The sequence below is a fragment of the Typopeltis vanoorti genome, chromosome 3 (genome assembly GCF_054136105.1).
Source record: "Typopeltis vanoorti isolate ZY-2024b chromosome 3, IOZ_Tvanoo_1.0, whole genome shotgun sequence".
Lineage (NCBI taxonomy): Eukaryota > Metazoa > Arthropoda > Arachnida > Uropygi > Thelyphonidae > Typopeltis > Typopeltis vanoorti.
The window spans coordinates 34318581-34339187 of record NC_143551.1 but is presented as its reverse complement, the minus strand read 5'-3'; the positions used below and the strand labels follow the sequence as shown (position 1 = coordinate 34339187).

The 20607-nt window shown below is 35.4% G+C and overlaps 1 protein-coding gene across 2 annotated transcripts in view; it reads left to right on the top strand.

Annotated features, from left to right (window-relative positions):
* ebo (exportin ellipsoid body open) overlaps positions 1 to 20607 on the top strand; it is a 292683-nt gene that overhangs the window by 104483 nt on the left and 167593 nt on the right. For both annotated transcript variants that reach the window (XM_090415530.1, XM_090415531.1), the window contains 2 exons: positions 8350 to 8597; positions 14810 to 14936. In XM_090415530.1, the coding sequence (XP_090271656.1) occupies positions 8350 to 8597; positions 14810 to 14936 (375 nt within the window). The remainder of the gene's footprint in view (positions 1 to 8349; positions 8598 to 14809; positions 14937 to 20607) is intronic.

Genomic DNA, 20607 nt, shown 5'->3' with positions numbered 1-20607 from the left:
GTTAATTCCAGGAACAACCTCTCTGACTTGGAGAAAATTCTGTGCATTACTTTTATTTTTTTCCAATTGATCCTGTGTGCTGGGGTATCCAAAGCATGGTCTTCCAGACCCAACTTGCCATAGCAAAAGTGTCAGATATATTTTTTGTGTTCACTGAGGCAGATGTCCACAGTTCTTCCTGTCTGTCCATAGTAGGCTTGATGGCAAGAACAGGGCACTTCATAGACTCCTGGATGTGATAAAGGAGTGCATTTGTCCTTAGGTGAATGAATGATAGTTGCTAATTTCACATAAAGTTTAAATACAGTGTGCAGTTGGTGTTTGTCAAGCACCCTAGATATCTTTTCAGACGTGCCTTTGATGTATGGGATGGTGGTAGTTTTGTTGTAGTCTTCTGTGGTAGATAGAGAGGATTTCTGGGTTGCATTTAGTATGTTATCTATCTTATGGGGATTATAACCATTGGTTAAGAAGGTGTGACGTAGGTGAGAAAGTTCAGCAGTGAGAACAACGTCATTGGAACAGATTGCTCTAGCTCTATGGGTTAGTGTTTTGAAGGTACCATATTGTTGAGAAGGGTGATGGTGTGATTGTTTGTGTAAGTATCTCCCTGTATGTGTGGGTTTTCTATAAACCGAAAATGATAAGGAACTTTCTGGAAGACGTGATCAGTGTGTCCAGGAAGGGCAAGCAGTCATTGGCTTCTAGTTCCATTGTAAAGTGAATTTTAGGGTGCTGGCTATTTAAATGCACTAAAAATGTATTCAATGTGTCTGGGCCATGTGGCCAAATAGCAAACACATCATCAACATAGCGTAGCCAGAGACTAGGTTTGAGAGTGGCTGTGTTGACAGCTAGTTTTTCAGGATGTTCTATGTAGAAGTTGGCTAAGGGGGGAGAGGGGGGGGGAGAACCCATAGCTGTCCCATCTAATTGTTTGTATATTTTCCCCTTTCCATGTAAAATAACCCACTGTAATGTGAATTTAAATAGCTGAAATATATCTGGGGGAAATTGTGAATTTAGCAAGTTAAGTGTTTCAATCAGTGGTACATCTGCCTCAGTGAACACAAAAAATATATCTGACACTTTTGCTATGGCAAGTTGGGTCTCGAAGACCATGCTTTGGATACCCCAGCACACAGGATCAATTGGAAAAAAACAAAAGTAATGCACAGAATTTTCTCCAAGTCAGAGAGGTTGTTCCTGGAATTAACAGAAGCCTTAAAACATACTCCAAACCTTAACAAATATGGCTGTATAAATCTAGCATATGAGCATGTGACAGTCATCCTAAGACCAAATTAATATTTATTACTTTTATTTTATTCTATTTTTTTCAAACTTTCTAAGACTATTATTTGGACTACTATTTCAAAACTTTGAATTACTTTTTTTTTTTTTTTAACCTTGAATGGCACCCTATTAGGACTTTAGTCTTGTGTTGTATGCTGCAATTACTTATACTAGCCCCATTGTTACACCGGATTGCAGTTATCTTGCATTTGTAACAAACTTTGTGTTGTATGCTTTGAAGATGCTGGATATAATACCAGCAAAATATTAGCTTTTAAGTTAATAAATGGTTATTTTCTTATCCATCTGTGTTCATATCAATACCATTAAATCTATTACAACAATTCCCGTGAAGTCTAATTTGGGTAGACATGCTATTTGTTTTCAAATGTATTTTCATATCAGCAATGAGCAGTTGATGATTAGAGCCACACTCAGCTCGATGTAATCAGTTTCATTCCTTGTTCTGTCTCCAGGTGTATGGTCTCCATTTGTGTTCCTCAAAGGTGTCAGTAACCATAAGTTCTCTTTCTATACAAAAGTCAGTTCTTTCACCTCTTTCATTTTGGGTGCCCAGAACTGTCTTGTTGTGGTCTTCCATCCTTTTTCCAATTTTTGCATTGAAATTACCCTTAATGATCAAAATGTCTCTTTTCAGTATTTCATCTATGGCTAGATTGATCCCTGTAGAAGATATCAATGGTCTCTCTGTCTGCATCACTTGTTGGGGCATAAATTTGTAAGCATGTGATTGGTATTGTATTATAGTCAATCCTTAAGGAAATTATCCTATCATTGATAGGGTTGTAGCTCAACACTAATTTGCACATACATTTTTTGACAATTATTGCTACTTCATTTTTGCTTGTAGAATCATGTCCAGCAAAATAAATGGTATTGCTTAACTGTGATGTAAAGTATCCCTTGTTTTTCTAATGTGCTGCTGCTACGATTCCTAGTATATCAGCGTTTAGTCCTTTCAATATATGTCATTGTATATTCCAAGCACCAATACATGTAATTTTTCTTAATTGGTGCTTTTTGGTCATAGTTGGATTGTGACTGAGAAAGGTGTCAGTTCTTTGAACGTCATAGGTTCTCAGCAGGTGTAGAGATTGGGAGTGCTTGTTCCTTTCCCTTCTGTGCCCAGAGGTACTACCTTGGTTTCCCAGGTTAGTAACAGCCCCACTCTTATCATTCTTCATTGTGGCTATAGTTGCCATGTGAGGATAGTAGTGGTTTCCCCTTGTCTTCTCCACCAGAATGCTATTGCCAATAATGCTAATTCAGCCATGCCAAATAGCTGTTTGGTGATATTGCATATCTTCAGCCTCATGCCACTACTGGAATGTACTATTATCCATTTTCAGTGTATCTCACTTAGTCCAGCTCCAACCCAAATGAGACCTGACCAGCTTGGGTGGCCCTGCCGGTTGCTAAACAACCGCTGGTTTAGCTCTCTGGGTTGTCAGAGCGCACAAGCCACATCACCACGTCAAGGTGGAGATACTTTCGAGGAGGTACATATCAAGAATTTGATGAGGACTTCATCTTTAATGCTAGTGAGCTTTTAGAAGTAGAGGGGAAACAATCTGCTGACTTTTAAGTTAAATTGGTGTTTTTTTAGTAAAAGGGGTAATTGAAGTAAAGAAAAGTAAAAAGGCCTTCTTAAATATTAAGTTAGTATGTTCTAAATTTCATTGAGCTCAGAAATGGGGACTTATGACTGAATTGTGTTATATAAGCTTGAACCACTTATATATTAGAATGGGACAGCATAACGAAATATGATGGTTGCTGGTGTCACTGAGGTAACAGTGACACCAGCAACCATCATAAAATCAAGGTGAATAATGAAATCATTGTTGTCATAAAACCAAGGTGAATAATAAAATCAACTATAGGAACCTCAGACTTAACATAAATGAAAATAGACACCATTGATATAAGAAGCGTAGATGGAAAAGAGAGCTAGCAGAGAAATGCCAGAAATAGCATGTCAATATAATTTTTGTTTCTGAAACAAAGACTGAAAATTCTTGATCATCACTTTCATCATGTGTCCTCAAGGGTGTACAAGATGTTATGAAAGTGCCACACTGTTAAGATTGCATTATTAATGTCCTGTCAACAGTTTTAATCGAAATTAGTCTCGCCTTTCTGCACACCAGTGTCTTTAGATCTTATATTTCTATCTTCTAAGACACTAGACGATAGAATATAATGCAAGCTATCAAGTTGACCCAAGAACCATAGATTTTTTACTATTCCATTTTATTTTTTATGGTAGAACCACTCCAAAAACATTGAATACATCAACTGCATCCTGAATGAAGAATCTATTAAAAATGGTTAAAACATTTCAGCTATTTAGGTACTTAGGTATGTTTTTAGTGAAGATTGCAAATTAAATATGGAAATGGACAACAGAATTAGTGAAGCTGGTATGATAGGAAGTCAACTGAGTAAATTTATATTGAATAAGAGAAAAATTAGTCGCAAGATTATACTTGCTGTATATAAGACAAGTGTTCAAACCAATTTAACTTATGGATTTGAGAGCTGGTTAGATATAAAACACTTGATCAAAGACTTAGAGACAGATATGAGAGTTCTGAGAAAGATTAGGGAAGTGAACAAATGACAGTATCATTAAAAATAATCGCAGTAGGAAAGAACTTGACATTGTTAGCCTTCAGGAATGTGTGAGCAGAGCTAGTCTGAGGTGGTTATGGTCAGAATGAGAGAGGAAAAGTTATCGAAGCAACTGTGTTTTTGCTAGGATCGCAAGAAAAAAAAACCAGAGAAAACCAAGATCTAGGTGGATTGACACAGTAAGAAGAGCTTCAGCCAAGAAATATAATATCTGATAATGTTGGAGTCTTGACAGATAACAGATTAATTTATAGGAAAATTGTTGATAAAAAGTTAATGTGTTATAACTTTCTCATGTATTACTATCACAATATCCTGTAACCCCACCCCTGTGGTACCATATCAAGAATATGATGATGATGCTGTTTAGCTCTCCAACAAGAAATCTCTAAATACTCAAAATTCCTCTGCTTTTTACTTAAGAGAACCCTGTATAGGACCATAGGTCTGAAGACATTTTATTGTCCACTTCCCCATTTTGCAATTTGCTTACATAACTCTGCCTGTCATTGCTACTCCTGCCTTTCCCTGATTACTGCTGTCTAAATATAACATCCTTTTTATTATTTAAAAGGATCTCACGTGCATCCCCATTACCTACTAATAGATTCATATATATATATACACAAATTTAGAGACACAAAACATCATAAATACGAATGCTGATCACCATGTAACCTTAAAAGAAGGACCTATTAATGGAGGCATGCCTTGTATAGGTGAGAATTGGACATTAGGTCAGAAGCTTCTAGTCTTCTCTATGCATTACTTAAAGGTTATGTGGGGATCTCCTCCCGTTATCTATCTAAAATATTTGATATATTTCTAAATAACTGATTTTTTTAAGCATTAGTGATCAAGGAAAAGAAAATAGTTGCTGTGTGTCATCATATTCAAGCAGATAAACTTCTTGATGGGCAGACAGCATCAATCAAATGAGTTTATATATATATATATATATATATATATATATATATATATATATATATATATATATATATATATATATATATATATTTTGGGCCCATACAGAGAGGTTGGTTGGCCAACCTATAATATGTTAGTACCAGGGGAGAATATTCCAGGTGTGTAGTGCACACCCGTGGAATAGCAATATCACCAATATTATTATTTTTTTTCGTTTATTCCTGTTAAAGACTCCTAATTGTTTCCTGGCCTCCCATGATTCCTAAAATTAAACACTATATTAATGCATCATGAAGGGAACACTTTTCGATGTGTAAACATTGCATCACATTTGTGTTAATAGCCCTGGTGTGTAGTCACAAATACCGATCCCTTTGAGCCCTTGTTGATGATGACAAGTTTTGGCGATGTACTGAATGTCACATTTTCTGCCAGAGCTTTCGTGGATTGTATGATTATAGTCGAATGAGGTTGAACTTGTGCATAATAAGTAAAATGAGTTATTTCAGGCTTTCTTTGGTTTAATTCCAAAAAAATTATAATTTCCTGAGTGCATCCCCATTTTTCCCATTTCTGTGCATATTATATGGCCGTATTTAAAAATTGTGTCAAAATTCAAATTATACATTTCTAGTATTTGCCAGTGATAATCTAATCTTGCCACAAAACGTAAACCCTTTGTACTTCTCACATAAACTGCACACGTGTGAAGCATAGCTATGGTCATTTAATTTATCAATATAATTTAAATTAATATTGATAAATTAAAGTATTCAAAGTTATCCTACAATTAATTGCATTGGACCAATTATGATGAGCACTGATGCACTATGCACTCTTAAAACTTTCATACATCAATGAAAATGCAATCATATGGTCAAATTGACATGAATTTTGTAGTGTAGGAGCATGCCCAACTTAAATGGGCCCTCGATGTCACTGGTTAGTATGTGGGAAGAGATTTGGGAAAGGAGGAACTTCTTTGCATTTGATTTGAAGGTCTGTACGTTGTATAGTTGAGAAACACATGGGAGGCGGTATAATGGAGGAGGAAGAGAAACTTGTTCTGAGTATGGAGTTGGATTGTGAAAGGATGTTGGGTGATAGCTGCACATGTTTCAGTGGTAGAGAAGGGGGGGGGGAGAATTATTGGTGAATAGTTCTGATGAATATTTATCTTCGAAATATGTCTAGAAGATGCATGCAGCAGATACTAAATGACTGTGTGAGAGTGGTTGGAGTGAGTTGGTAAGAGATGAGTCATTAATCAGTCTGATTGCTCTGTTCTGTATTGCATTGAGTATTTTTAGGGAACTGTTGGAGACTCCTCCCCAGATGTGTGAGCAGTACTCGATAGATGGATTTGTGATTTGTACAGGATTACTGTTCTGAGATAAAGTAATGCCTTGAGAGAAAAAGGAATCCTAATTTTTTGGATGCTGAGGAGCAGTGGTTGTAATGTGCATATTCCAAGTGTCTCAAAGTAATCCCAAGGGGGGAGAGAGATCTCATCTTGTCTAGAGATTTAGGTGTTGTCAATGGGTTCTTTTTTGTGAGAAATAAGGCAGAACTATGTTTTTCAGGCATTGAAATTCACAAGGCATAGGTTGTGCCAAACCTGGTTTCTTTGGTGCAAGGTTTGTCAAGTGAGGAGGAGGAATGTGGTGTGCTGTCATAAGCAGAACTGTGTACTGGATTGGTCAACTGGATTAGGTCATTGATGTATAGAAGGAAGAGGGTAGGTGAGAGGACAGAACTTTGCAGGACCTCAGAATTAGTTGCAAAATTAGAATACAAGAAACCACCCACCATCACACACAGTGTGTCCAGTGACAAAACTGGCAACTCGGTTGTAGAAGTCATGGGACAGACCAAATAAGAGAGTGGTCTGAAAAGTTCTTGGCCTAACAATGAAAAAATTAATTTATAATTTTGAAATTATTTTTATTTTTTAGCATAATCTCCCTTAAGACTAATACATTTATTCCAGCGATGCTCTAGCGTCATTATCCCATCCCTATAGTAGTTCTCAGTAAGATCTGCAAAATACCCCTCTACAGCTGCAATCACCTCTTGATTTAAAGAAAAACACTGACCAGCGAGGAAGAGATAGAAGTCAGAGGGAGCCAAATCTGAGGAATAGAGTGGATGTTCCAACAATTCATAGTGCAGATCCCTTAATTTTCCCATTGCCAAAAACACTTTCATGGACAGGTGCATTGTCATGATGACAGATGATTTTTTTTCTTCTGCAAACCGGGTCTTTTCTCACTAATTTTTTCGTCTAGTCTAGTTAAAAGATCGGAATAATATTCCTCAGTTATTGTTTTACCCTTTTCAAGATAATTAATAAACAAAATGCCTTTAGCATCTCAAAACACCGATGCCATGACCTTTCCTGCTTATGGAACCGACTTTGTCTTCTTTGGCGCTGAACAACCAGCTTCTATCTAATGTTTTTGACTGCTGTTTGGATTCTGAAGTGTAATGATGAATCCAAGTCTCATCCATAGTAATAATCGAAGCACAAAATCAATTTTATTCTTGTTAAAACGCTCCAAGTACTGTTCAGAGGTTTTCATGTGAAGGCATTTTTGATCTGCTGTGAGCAAGTGTGGCACCCATCTTGCACAAAGCTTTTTCATTTGCAAAATGCTTCATGCAAAATATATCCTACACGTTCTTTTGAAATGCCTATAGTCTCAGCAATTTCACGCGCTTTGACTCGCCGGTCATCCAATACCATATCGTGCACTTGATCAATGATTTCTGGTGGTACAACAATTTTTGGACTTCCTTCACATGGATCATCTTCAAGGCTGGTATGGCCACTTTTAAACTCGGTAGCCCATTTCTTAATTGTCAAAAATGAAGGAGAAGAGTGCCTATAAACTTTTATGTACTTCAAATGAATTTCTTTTGGCTTTAAACCTTCTTTTACAAAGAATTTTATAAACGCACCATACTCGATTTGATCAATTTCAAGGGATACAGACAACACTTTTGGTTCAGACAGCTGTATAAAAAACTATTTGATAGAATGACTTGCAATTTCACATGGATGCTTATGACAGATATACCAACTTAGAATAAAAAAATCCTGCCAATATTGTTGCCATCTATGATCACGGCCAAGAACTTTTCAGACCACCCTCGTATATCAAGTAATACTTAATCTTTATTTGAGTTATAAGTCAGCAGTTAGAATTGAAGGAAGTACAGGAATCGTTTAATGTTAAATATGCAAAAGGTTTAAAAAAAAAGAATTTTTGGTTGCTTGTGTTAACTCAGATATGATGTGATTAGCATTTGAAATATTAATAGTCATCAATTTTCTTAAGTTTTTTTAGAAAGTTCAGTTACTTCAAACTTTTACAAGTTGCACCTTTAAGTTATCGAATTGCTTGATATTTAATTTAAAGCAAAATGCTTTTGTTGATTACTCTAGATAATATTTCGATTTATTTTAAGGCATTAACCTTGGAATCTGGTATGAACTCATCTCCTCAAACTACTAACAAAGCTGCACTTGGTATCCTTGCAATGGGTTGCATTAATGAAATCATGTCAAAAAATTGTGTTCCTACAGATTTTGAAGATTTTCTACTACAAATGTTTCAGAATACATTTCATCTACTTCAACAGTTAACAAAGGATAATACATATAATTCAGGGATTACCATTACAAATAAGAATAGATTAACTGAATTAGATGAAAAGTAAGTAGTAATCACCTCTTTTGAGTAAAATAGTTTAAATTGAAGATGCTTTCTTTAAATTGTTTAAATAATACTAAAGTAAATGGTAATAAAGTAATTTGAATGAGTGTGTGTACTTTATTGGTTATGCATGGTGAGAAAGTACTAATCATCATTTTGGTCAGGCTGAGTCCATAAAAATTCAAATAGTTAATCCCATTACATTGCATTTTCAAGTAATTTCATCATAGAATAAAAGTGTTCATTACAGAATAAATATCATTGTGTATCATTAATTATGAAAGCAATGTATGGAAATGGAATTGATAAGAGTAACCACAAAAAAACCTCTTAATGCGTTTAATTCCTCAGATAGGTGAAACTGCATTAGCTATAACCTTTGGAAAATTGTTAAGTAGGTAGGCTCCACCCACTAGTCATGGCTAATAGTTAGATGCGATGCAACTGATTTTTGGCACTTCTCGGATGAAAGTGCAGGCAATCACTATCTCATGTTCCTAAATCTTAATTTTTTTTTTTTTTTTTTTTTTTTTTTTTTTTTTTTTTTTGGTGGGGGAGGTATTAAAACTCTACTTGCTTGCACTAAAGAGCAAGGAAGGAACTGAGCTGGGGAAGAAAAAAAACTAGAAAAAAGTTCCTGTAGTCTGCAACTAGAAACAAACTTATAGTGATCTTCCTTCTGCAGCTGTAGCATTATGGAAAGCAGAGAACTATTCAGGCACTTATGTTTGTGTAGCATCATCATTAGACCTCCACAGAGTCTAGACCCATTATGGGAGGTTACAGGCAAAGTTACACACACACACACACACACACACACACACACACACACAACCATGCCTTAAACTGATTTACCCTCTCAGACAATGCATACCTGAGTGTGTTGTGAGAATGCATCATCTACCACTCTATGCAACCTACTTGGGCAATGTCTTATCACCTAATCTCTTCACATCTACTCTGGACAGCATCATTCCAAAAACTGACATGAAAGTTGGAATAAACATTGATGGTGAAGTGTTAAATATTCTATTATTCACTGATGATATGGTATTAATATCTCACTCCCCCGAACTCTTAGAATCGTTGCTGAATAACATAAGCCAAAACTGCCAAAAATTGGATTGGAAATGCATCCAGACAAAACAAGCTGGATGAAAAACGAGTACTGTAAAGATTATACAATCACTCTAGAATCTCTCTCCATCGAAAAAGTTGAAGGTTACATCTACCTTGGACAGTCTATAAAAATGAATAACGACATATCAAATGAAATAGCAAGGAGAAAAAAGAGCTGCTTTGATGGCCTTCAACAAAATAAAATCAACAATTACCAACCGAAACATAGATATGGAAATAAGAGCACATCTTCAGTACCTCACATCCTACCAGCATTAATTTATGGCAGTGAAACATGGAACACAAGTTTAAAAGAACAAAACTTAACTCAACGTGCAATAGAAAGAAGAATGTGCAATATAAATAAAATGGATCACGTAAGACACACAGAAATCAGGAACAAGTCTGGACTCAAAGATGTAATGAACGCAATCTACAACAACAAAAGTAGATGGGCAGGACATCTTGCCAGAATGAGAGACAACAGATGGATGGTCAGAGTAAGAAATTGGTATTCGAGAGATACTAAAAGGAAACCTGGAGGGCCATCCTTAAGATAAGAAGACCCAATGATCACAAAAGGTGGAAGAAAATGGAGAAGAAAGACTCAAGACAAGAATAGAAGACTCTTTATGATTTGCAGTCATGGAGAAATCCTGACTGAAATCACAGGTCCATCAAGGTAACTACCTCACACTGCTGCTGTCTGTGTTCAAGACACTGTCATTACTGATTATTTTACTCTTAGCATGGTTTATGCTTCTTTTCATTGGCACAACAGCATCCTTATTTTGTATTTTATTTTCCATTATTAACACTAAAATAAAATAATAGTCATAAATGGTTTATAAATCACATTGAAACACTAAAACACAAAGATGTTGAGCAACAACATTGTTAACAAACTGAGTTCACGAATTGGTTGATTTGCTACAGCATTATGTTGTTAAAACCACTGCATGAGCAAATTCACTGTTGTATAAATGGCATTGGTCATAATTGAAAAGCATCACATGAGTGGATCATCGTAAAGCGTCATAAGTTAGGTATTATTGAATATGCAATCTCTGTCCAATGCATTTTTTACCTTGTTGTAATAAGCAAGTAGGTTGCTAAAACACTATCTCTTTAACAAATTCATGCTGTTAACTAATCTAACTCTAGACACACAGATTAGTTTATAACTCAGTCTCAGTCTTGTCCTTTGTAAAGTGAAACAATTTTGTCCTCTCCACATCTTTGGAAATTAGCCATTGTAAGACGTTAAATAAGTACAGCAGTTCCATCGAGATGAGAACACCTCGATGGAACATTTCCTTAAAATATATTTCATTAACATCAAGTTTACTTAGATCCTCATGTACTTCCTGCTCACTCATCATCAGTCCTCTTTTTTTCCACTGCAAGGCCTCATACTCATGAGGATGAAATGCCTTTATGAATTGCTTGTTTAATATCTCAGCTATATCCTCCATAGTGGTTATCATTCTACCATATTCACCAACCAATATCATCCTTCTATAATCTTGTGCCAATAAACTATAAATCAACTAACCAACACCAGCTTCTATGATCATTATTTTATCTGCTGCTCGCATATCAAAAGAACTCCAAATTTTTTTCTGGCCTTGTTAGTTAATTGCTGCTTATACTGCACTTTTGCTATCCTTATTCAGTTGGCCACTTTGATGTCTTGTTCATCACTCTTCATGCAATTGATCACCTAATTTTTTTGCTGCTTCAATAATGCCTTCTTGCATGCTTGACTTTATCATTCATCAATTTCATACTACATAATTTAACTTTGTGACTTTTGGATTGTAAAAGATGCACCTTCCGTGCTTATCAGAATGACTGGAATGACTTTTTACAAGCAGCTCCTGAAGCTGACCTGGATTATGAACTTAGATCTGAATTTATAATATGTTTTTTTTCCCTTATTATAACATATTAAGACTTTTACTTTTAACTCTTATTTTAATTTTCCAACTCCCTGGATTAAATCTGTGTTTTCCTTCAAAGTTTTTAACTTAAAATGCAGGGTGATTATTAAATAACGTCAGGTGTTCAGAGCCCTCTAGCGAGTAATGTATTGGATGAAACACAACAATATTCAGTAGACATACACAGCAGAACATGGGAATTTGATTTAATGGAAAAAAAAGTACCAAAAGTCGCCAAAAGGGGAAATTTTGGCACTGTTTACCGAGTAAAATGCATTAATTTGCATTATCGCGTTTCTTTTGAGCAATCATGCAATAAAAGGAAAGCCTGTGAGATTTCTTATCATTCGTAGACGAACTTCTTTTCGATGCCTCTTACCTTATGTGAGTGTGTTTTGTTAGTCAAACTCTATTATCAGCGGAACAATAATGCCAGTGCTTGTCTTCGTGATTTTCGGCGTATGAAACATTTACAAAAAAGACTGATTAACATAACAAACTTACGAAAACTGATTCACGATTTGAAACTACTGGAACTCTAGCAGTGCAGGTAGGCAGGGGATGCAAACCAATCAGTCACAAACAGACTAACAAAGCACACTCACGTAAGGTAAGAGGCATCGAAAAGCAGTTCGTCTACGAATGATAAGAAATCTCACAGGCTTTCCTTTTATTGCATGATCATGCTCAAGAAACACGATAATGCGCCAAAATTTCCCCTATTGGCGAAATTTTGGTACTTTTTTTTTTTCGTTAAATGGAATCCCCATGTTCCACTGTGTACGTCTACCGAATATTAGTGTGTTTTGTCCAATACATTACTTGCTAGAGGGGCTCTGAACACTTGCGATTATTTTATAATCGCCCTGTATTTTAAATTCTTGAATCCTGTTAATATATAATTACATCATGATTCTCTTTTTTAACATCATGTTTTTTTGCCATGAGCTGTGTATGTATGTATGTGACTTTTGGAATGCATTCAGACATCACTTCTGTTAAATAGTCGTTAAATAATGACTAAGATGCATTGATCTTCTTGCCCAATTCCTCACTTTACAATATAGCTCCAAGCTGTCTCTTTTGAATTTTTCATAATCACCTGCTTTGTAGTTCCACATATATCCTTTCTTTACAGAAGTCCTTGTGATCACTTCATTAACACGAAGGTAATTCAACACTCCATTTACAATAATGAAAAGCTCTGAGGTTATTGAATCCCTGTGTGCCCTCTTTGTCCCCAGATGTGAACTCTTCATTCTAGTCTATATTACCATAATTAAAATTGCCACTAATGATCACTCATTTCTTATTTACTATGTGAATATATCAATACATTTTTTGTTACTGCCTTTCACATTGTCAGGTTGATATCAGCATCTAAATATTCTGTCCACCACTAGCACACACCATCTGCATATCAAACTACTTATTTCCTCCATGCATTTTTCACTTTTCATGGACATACATCTCTTGTTGTCATCAGCCTTCATTCCCTTCCCAAGAACATCATACTCTTCCATCTCTATTCCCATCAGGATGTCATCCTCATCTGATCCAATGTTACTTATAACACTTTTTGGACAAATATGTTCAATCAATACACAGTTTAGTTTCTCTTATTTCTGATACTCCTGACATTCATAAACAAATATAACAGTTCATTTCTGGATTTAATAAGCATTCCTACTGGTATGACTCCTCTATTCTCACCCTTAACCATTTTGCTATCACTCCCCATCCAATAAATTTTCTCCAGATTCAAATGCTTCCCTTTCATCCCAGGTCATTCCACTCCTGTGTTCACACACATTCACTATATTTACACGTTAACAGATATTTAAATCAGTTTTAAAAAAAAAAAAACTTTCAATACCTCCTTTTATCAAATACCAAGTTTTAGGAAATATTCTAATTTTTATCTTTGACTTTTTACTGTTTGACGTGATATGTAAACTACTATTGATAATAGTCGCCGCTCCCTCTCAACAACCAGAACACAGAATCATGATTGTGGCCAGGTGTAAAGTACTTCATGGATGGCTGGAAAAAGATCCAGAGGAAGCTCAAGATCTAGTTAATGCAATTAGAAGTGCCTTAGAAGACTGAAATATGAGATGTGATAATATTGGTGAGGGGACACCAATATTATCACATGAACAAATTAATTTAGGAGAAAATTGTTGGAGAGGCTAATAATGTAAACTTAATTATATATTGTCATAGTATCCTATATATCTCATGAAGATACACACATCAGGAACTTGGGAATGATAAAGTAGACATATAATTTAAAAAAAAAAAAAACAATTGTATGGCATAAGCACTTGACTTTTCCTTTCATTAAAATATTTTTAATGATATTAGAATGCATCAGAATAGGAATTTCAGTAGTCTTTCTTGGAAAGAATATTGAAGTTCTATATCTGGTTGGGGGATCTTTATTATGAGTTTACTTAGGCCAAACTAAGCTGATTTTGGATAAAGCATGTCATTTGATATACATAAGAAACTGATATATACATAAGCAACAGATATAATGATAAATTTTTTCTTCTGCTTATGACCCATTCTGTAAATTTAATTTAGAGAACATCTCTACATAGTTGTCTGGAGAGGATCTATTAGAAATGCTTTTGCCAGTATTATTCCACATGAAAGAAAGTGGGATAGAATCATTTATATAATAGAGAGAGAAACACAAAACCAGTAGAATAGTCAGATAAATTATTCTATCCAATCTGGTTCTTTCATGTGGAATAATACTGGCAAAAACATTTTCTAATTTAGAAATCATTTAACAGAAACTTTTGACTTCATGATAGGGTTTATCCTCTTAAGAGTTGCCTTCATATGATACTGAGCTAACTTAATTTTAGTTAACTGACAAACCATCCAGAAAACATACACATGGCTCATGACTAGTTTTTTTCCTTATAATGCTAAAAACTAGGAAGAAAGGATGGAGAATGAGTATTTGGATTTGACTAAGTCAAAGTACAAAATATTACATCTGATTTCAGCAAATGTAAATCTTATATATAGTTTTTGCATTCCTTCATGTGAAAGATTTTTTTTTTTTTTTTGAAATGTGAGACATTACTACAAGAATGATGTGCTTATAATGTCAACTTTTATGATCTCTTTCAGTTACATTGAAAAGTTTACTGACTTCCTAAGATTATTTGTTAGTGTTCACCTCCGGAGATTTGAGAGTAATACCCAGTTTCCTGTCTTAGAATTTCTGGCTCTTTTATTTAAATATACATTCCAGCAGGTATGGAAGTTAGAACAATTTAAAAAAAAAAAACACCTAAGTGTTTTTTATTTTTCTATTTTTGAAGCTCTTCAAAATTTTGCATATATTTTTAAGTTCTAATATTTATATTTAATTTTGTATTTGTGAATAAAAATATTAGCATAGTAAAAATAGATTTTGAAACAGCAGAACAAGATGTCTATAGCTATTTAAATTTTTTTTTTTTAAATTTCATGTAATTCTGAATCAATATTTGCAGATAGTAAAAAAAAAAAAAAAAAAAAAAAAAAAAAAAAAAAAAAAAAAAAAAAACATAGCATAATACATTGACAGGGTTATGAGCTGAGTTACCAAGAGGAGCAGTGACATCTGTGATACATTTTGGAAGGAGATATGGTTAAAAGATCCGGAGGATGGTGAGAATAATCTAATATCTTGACAGGTAGATCGACAGTTTGTGTTGGATCATTAATAACAAACCAAACAAACTTGATCAGTGGATTCAGAGAAGAAAAGCCAGTTTGGATTATGACCATTGATCAAACTGCCATTGAAGATGAACACACTGTTTAAGTAATTAGAATACAGAAATCACACTTCAGCAATAATCAGAGTACTCTAGGTTTGATATTCTCTAACAACAGGTATCAAATCTGATAAATATAGTTTGGGTGATAGAGATGGATTGGAATCGTAGTCAGTTGATGTTCTTTGAGAAATAACATTGGATGTAGATGCAAATAAGTGGTGCATGTTATATTTGAAGCTCAGTTGTATCAGTTATTGTTGTTAGCAAAAAAGGCGTTAGCTGATTTTCTTTTTTTTTTTTTTTATTGTATAGGCATTGCCATGGAGTCCGAAGACTCATCACAGGAGACTCGATCTATCCACACAATATATCATACCTCTCCTTGAACCCTGCAACTGATTCTGGCAACCCATTCCACTCATTCACTACTCTCCAAGCAAAAAAAACCTAGTCACAGCCCTACTGACCCCTTGTTCTGGTTCCTCTAGCCAAGTGCTGAAACATTTCCCCTCCATCTATCCTTTAAGCAACTTAAATGTTTCTATCATATCCTCTCTTTTTCTGCTATCGACCAACTTTTGCAATTTACACACCTTCAATCTATCCTCATAGGGAACATTCCACAGGTCACTCACGTCTGAATCCTCTCCACCACTTCAACATCCCAAAGAAACCCAGGGGACCAGACTTGAGCACAGTAATCTAGATGTGTCCATATCAATGCCTTATAAAGAGGAATTACAACTTCCTTATTTCTACTTGTTAATGTTTTCTGCACTAGTCAAGTAATCTTATGGGCTAATTTAGCGATGTGTCCTCTAAACTTAAACTCTGTCTAACACCACCCCTAAATCTCTAGCTTCATCTATTTCCTGAAGTACAGTGCCATCAATGTGATACACAACTTGTAATCTATTTATCCCAAAATGCATAACTTTACATTTTTCGACATTAAACTGACATCCATTAACATTTCTCCTACTGACAGCCTATTTAAATCTTCCTGCAACTCTCCACATCACCTTGATTAACTATTACTCTACCTAATTTCCCATCATCAGCAAACGACTGAATATTTCTTTCAGGTTATTTCCGGGCACCATATATCATTTATGTACAAATTAAACGGCAATGTCCCAGCACTGAACATTGTGGCACACCACTAGTCACCTGTTTTTGCATCAATTCTGCTCCTCCATATACTACTATTTGATATGTGTAGCATCCACTTAACCAGTGTCATATCCATCCCCATTTGTTCTAATTTGTGCAACAGTGTTCCATGTGGTATTCTGTCAGATGCCTTTGCAAAATCATCGCATAGCCATTTCCATTATCCAACTCAGCTGTTGCTCTATTATAAAAAAGTTAGTAAATTACTAAGGCATGATGATCCTTTGCAAAGCCATGTTGACCCTCATACAGTATCATATTTTTATTTACCCATTCTTGAATTCTCTTTTTTACCAATTTTTTTAGTACTTTTAGCACCATGCCTGAGATACTGATTGGTTTATAATTTGCTACTGTAGTCTTAGAACCTCCCTCATGCAAAGGAATAATTTTACACTCTTTCCACTCCCTTGGAACTCTACCAGAGCTGAGACTTAAATTAAACACCTTAGTTAAAGGCATTGCCAGTTCCCTTGCACATTCTTGCAAATCCCTAGCTGATTCCATCTAATCCCACAGCTGTATTTCATTGAGATTCTGCAATATCCTAAGAATCTCTAATTCATGCACGTTTGTTCCCACATTAGTGTCTGTCACATAAATTAAAGCAGTAACCTCACTAGGAAGACAGTCTTTCTAGTGAGGAAGACTTTATTTATCTGCTTCTATCTCCTCGTGGCCATCATCGTCACTCATTAATGTTAATCTTCCATATTCATTCTTCCTCTTACTTACCACATAACAAAAGAACTCTTTGGGATTTCCTTTGGCCTGCTCAGCTAAATTCTTCTCATAATCTTATTTTGCCTTGCCGTGCTGGTTACCTTTCTGTTTATATACCCTCCACAGCATTTTCTTCTGCAGCTTGTGCTTAATGCTGCTTCCTCTAGATGACCTTAACTATATCCCATGCACTATTCATCATCATCCTTACCCTGCAGTGTTTTATGTCATGATAGAGATTTAAGCTTTTTCCTAAGCATGTCATAATCACCTGCCTTGTAGTTTCACAAATATACCATGAGGAATATTCTTGATAGAATATTCCTCATATTTTACAATCTCCCAAGGCAAGACTGCATGGTCACTTTCACCAATTGGAGGCAGTGTTGTCACCTTGTAATGGATAGCTCTTCTGATCCTATGACCAGGTCCAATACTCTCCCACCTCTAGTCTCCTCCATCACATGCTGCTTTAAGTAATTATCCCTCAGCAGGTGTATAAATTCTGTTTCCTTCCTGCCATGTGATCTTTCTTCCTTCAGTCTTATACCTCCATAGTTGAAGTCCCCCATAATAATCACTCAACCTGTACTAACAGTACTCCTCCTCCCATCCTATCTTCCCTGAAAATATTAAACCCTTCACATTCAATCCCTGTAAATGCATCATCTCTGTTAGCCAAGTCTCACTAATGCCTATAACATTTGGCGAGGTTGCACTAACCAATGCCAAAAATTCTTCCCTCTTGTTTCTGATACTTCTGGCATTAGTATATAGAAATGGCAATATCCCTTTATTCTCCCACCCACCTTTACTTTCTGAATTGACTACCCTATTCAATATTTTTGCTTGAGAGACTAGATTCCTCACTTGGTCATTCTCACACTCACTTGTTTCATGGGTGCCTTCACACATACTCACTTGCTTCCACTCAAATTGCTTAAGTTTCCCTGAATTTGCACGTCAACATGCTCATTGAACAAAACTCTCTGGGATGCATGTCTTGTACAAATCCTTCTTTCCTTCACACCACAGATCCACAAATTCTATGTCATTCCTTTTGCACAATCTACGTACAGACTCATTCAGTCTTATACCTCCATAGTTGAAGTCCCCCATAATAATCACTCAACCTGTACTAACAGTACTCCTCCTCCCATCAGTCTATCAGTGCTCTCCTCGGTTCGCCTTTATCATAGCGTGATAGGAGACTTACAATCTTCGCCTTCTTGCTCTTCAGTTTTGCCTCTTCTAACAACTCCTTAACATCCTCCCTCATAGAATATTTCTTACTTCTCAAATCATTGGTACCAACCAAGACAATCATTTCCTTCGACTTACCTTTTTGCATCCAGATGGTGTGGCTAATATCGTGAATTTTTACTCCTGCGAAACAAGATTTTTCAGCTTTTGTTAAGTACCCCTCTGATTATTTGAGTCTCCATACATAATTTTCTCCTTAACTTGTTTTTCTTGTTTGTTTGGTTGATCTTTATTATTCTTTCGGATCACCTGCTTCTTTCTTTTATCAGCTCTGCTTAACTATTGCTGCTTCTGCAGTTTTTCAATTTTGTGCTTTGTCCTATGAAGGATAATATTTAAGTGCACTATTTCTTTATTGATATCTATTTCATTCTCCTCTATTTCCATGGCCGCACATTTGACATTATCATTTTCCATCTTATCATTGGTATTTGTTGCATTCTTGCCACCTAACAGACTCACTTTCAAAATACTTAATACATGCTCTCTCCAGCTTCAATTTCTTTCCAAATATTCTTTAATTTTCTCAACGCATACACTGCATTGAATAATATCCCACAAATTCAGTTTGCCAGAAAATGGTCTTTGCTGCCATTGTTTGTCATGTTGGTGCCATGCTGACGATATTGCAATAAAAATGTTATAAATATACTAATACTCTAAAAACACAAATTTACATTAATACACTTCTTCCTTTTTACCTTGTGGTGTCAAGGGTTTTCTATTTATTTAACCACAATCATACACAAGGATAAGGTGGTGCATCCTATGTCTGTAGAAGCGTTGAGTTCTCAAGGACAGTTTGCCTACTTGCAAGATGAAAAACCCCCGATTAGACTGGAGAGAAAAACCCTGTCCACGCCCAAGAGCAGCTAACTTGGCTATGTCTGAGAAAGATCCTAAGCTCCTCACGTCAGCGATGGGAATCAAACCCAGGACACTCCTTTCCCAGGCATATGTTGCAAAGCGTATAGCCACTCGGCTAACTGTACGGACTAATACACTACAGTACTCTAATTTTCTGATGAAAAATCACAACGAAACAGATAAAAATTGCTAATTTCACAAGAGCACTAAATTACATGACCACTTGCAATATAAAACCAATACAATAGATTCAGTTCTCTATATCAAGTAATTCTCTTTCTCTCTAAGGAGATCTGACATTTGTATTCTCTATGGAATTAGTAAATTCCAATATGTGCTCAAAGAAAAGATTCTCTCGCTCTCTGATTCACAGTCGAATTCAATTCTGAGAAATGACACCAAATATTATACAAAACAAATTGACCATAGCATTCATCCGAAAGTTCTATTATTTTACTTCACTATATGGGAGACTTCTTATCTTCTTTTATTTTATTTCTCTCTTTTCATCTGTTTATTTCTGAAATTCATTAATCATAATAAAAAGTTTTCACTTGACTAGTATGCCTACATATGTCTTATAGTAAGCAGGTTTCCTTAATGCATCTTTCCCTCATTTTTCTGAAGTAGGCATAAAGAATAATCACTCAGACAATAAGAATACACTTGAGTACTTCTAAATGCACTTCCAATCAAAACAACTTTACTACAGATTCCATCTTGTCCATGAAACATATGCTGCTTATTTCTAATTAAGCAATAACATTCTTGCTAATATATGAAGTTTTGTTACATTATACTGTCCTTCAATTATTTACTTCACAGTTCATCTTTTGAAGAGTAGATAAGATGCATATAAAAACTTTTCTGAAATCACACAACTTAACTCGGTAGTTTATTCCACCTTTTCAGCTCTTTCATTGCTTGCCTACCAGCTTGCTGGCATTCTCATTACCTAGAGACTTAGAGACTACTGTTCTAAAAAAAAAAAACTCACTACTAACATGCATACCTGTTACCAAGATTCATGGTGAAACTAGTGATAACATGGCTGACATTAGTGCAGTGCTCACATGTGATGATACGAGGGTGGGAGGTTCTGAGAGTTCTAATAAACATCTAGAACAAAAATTA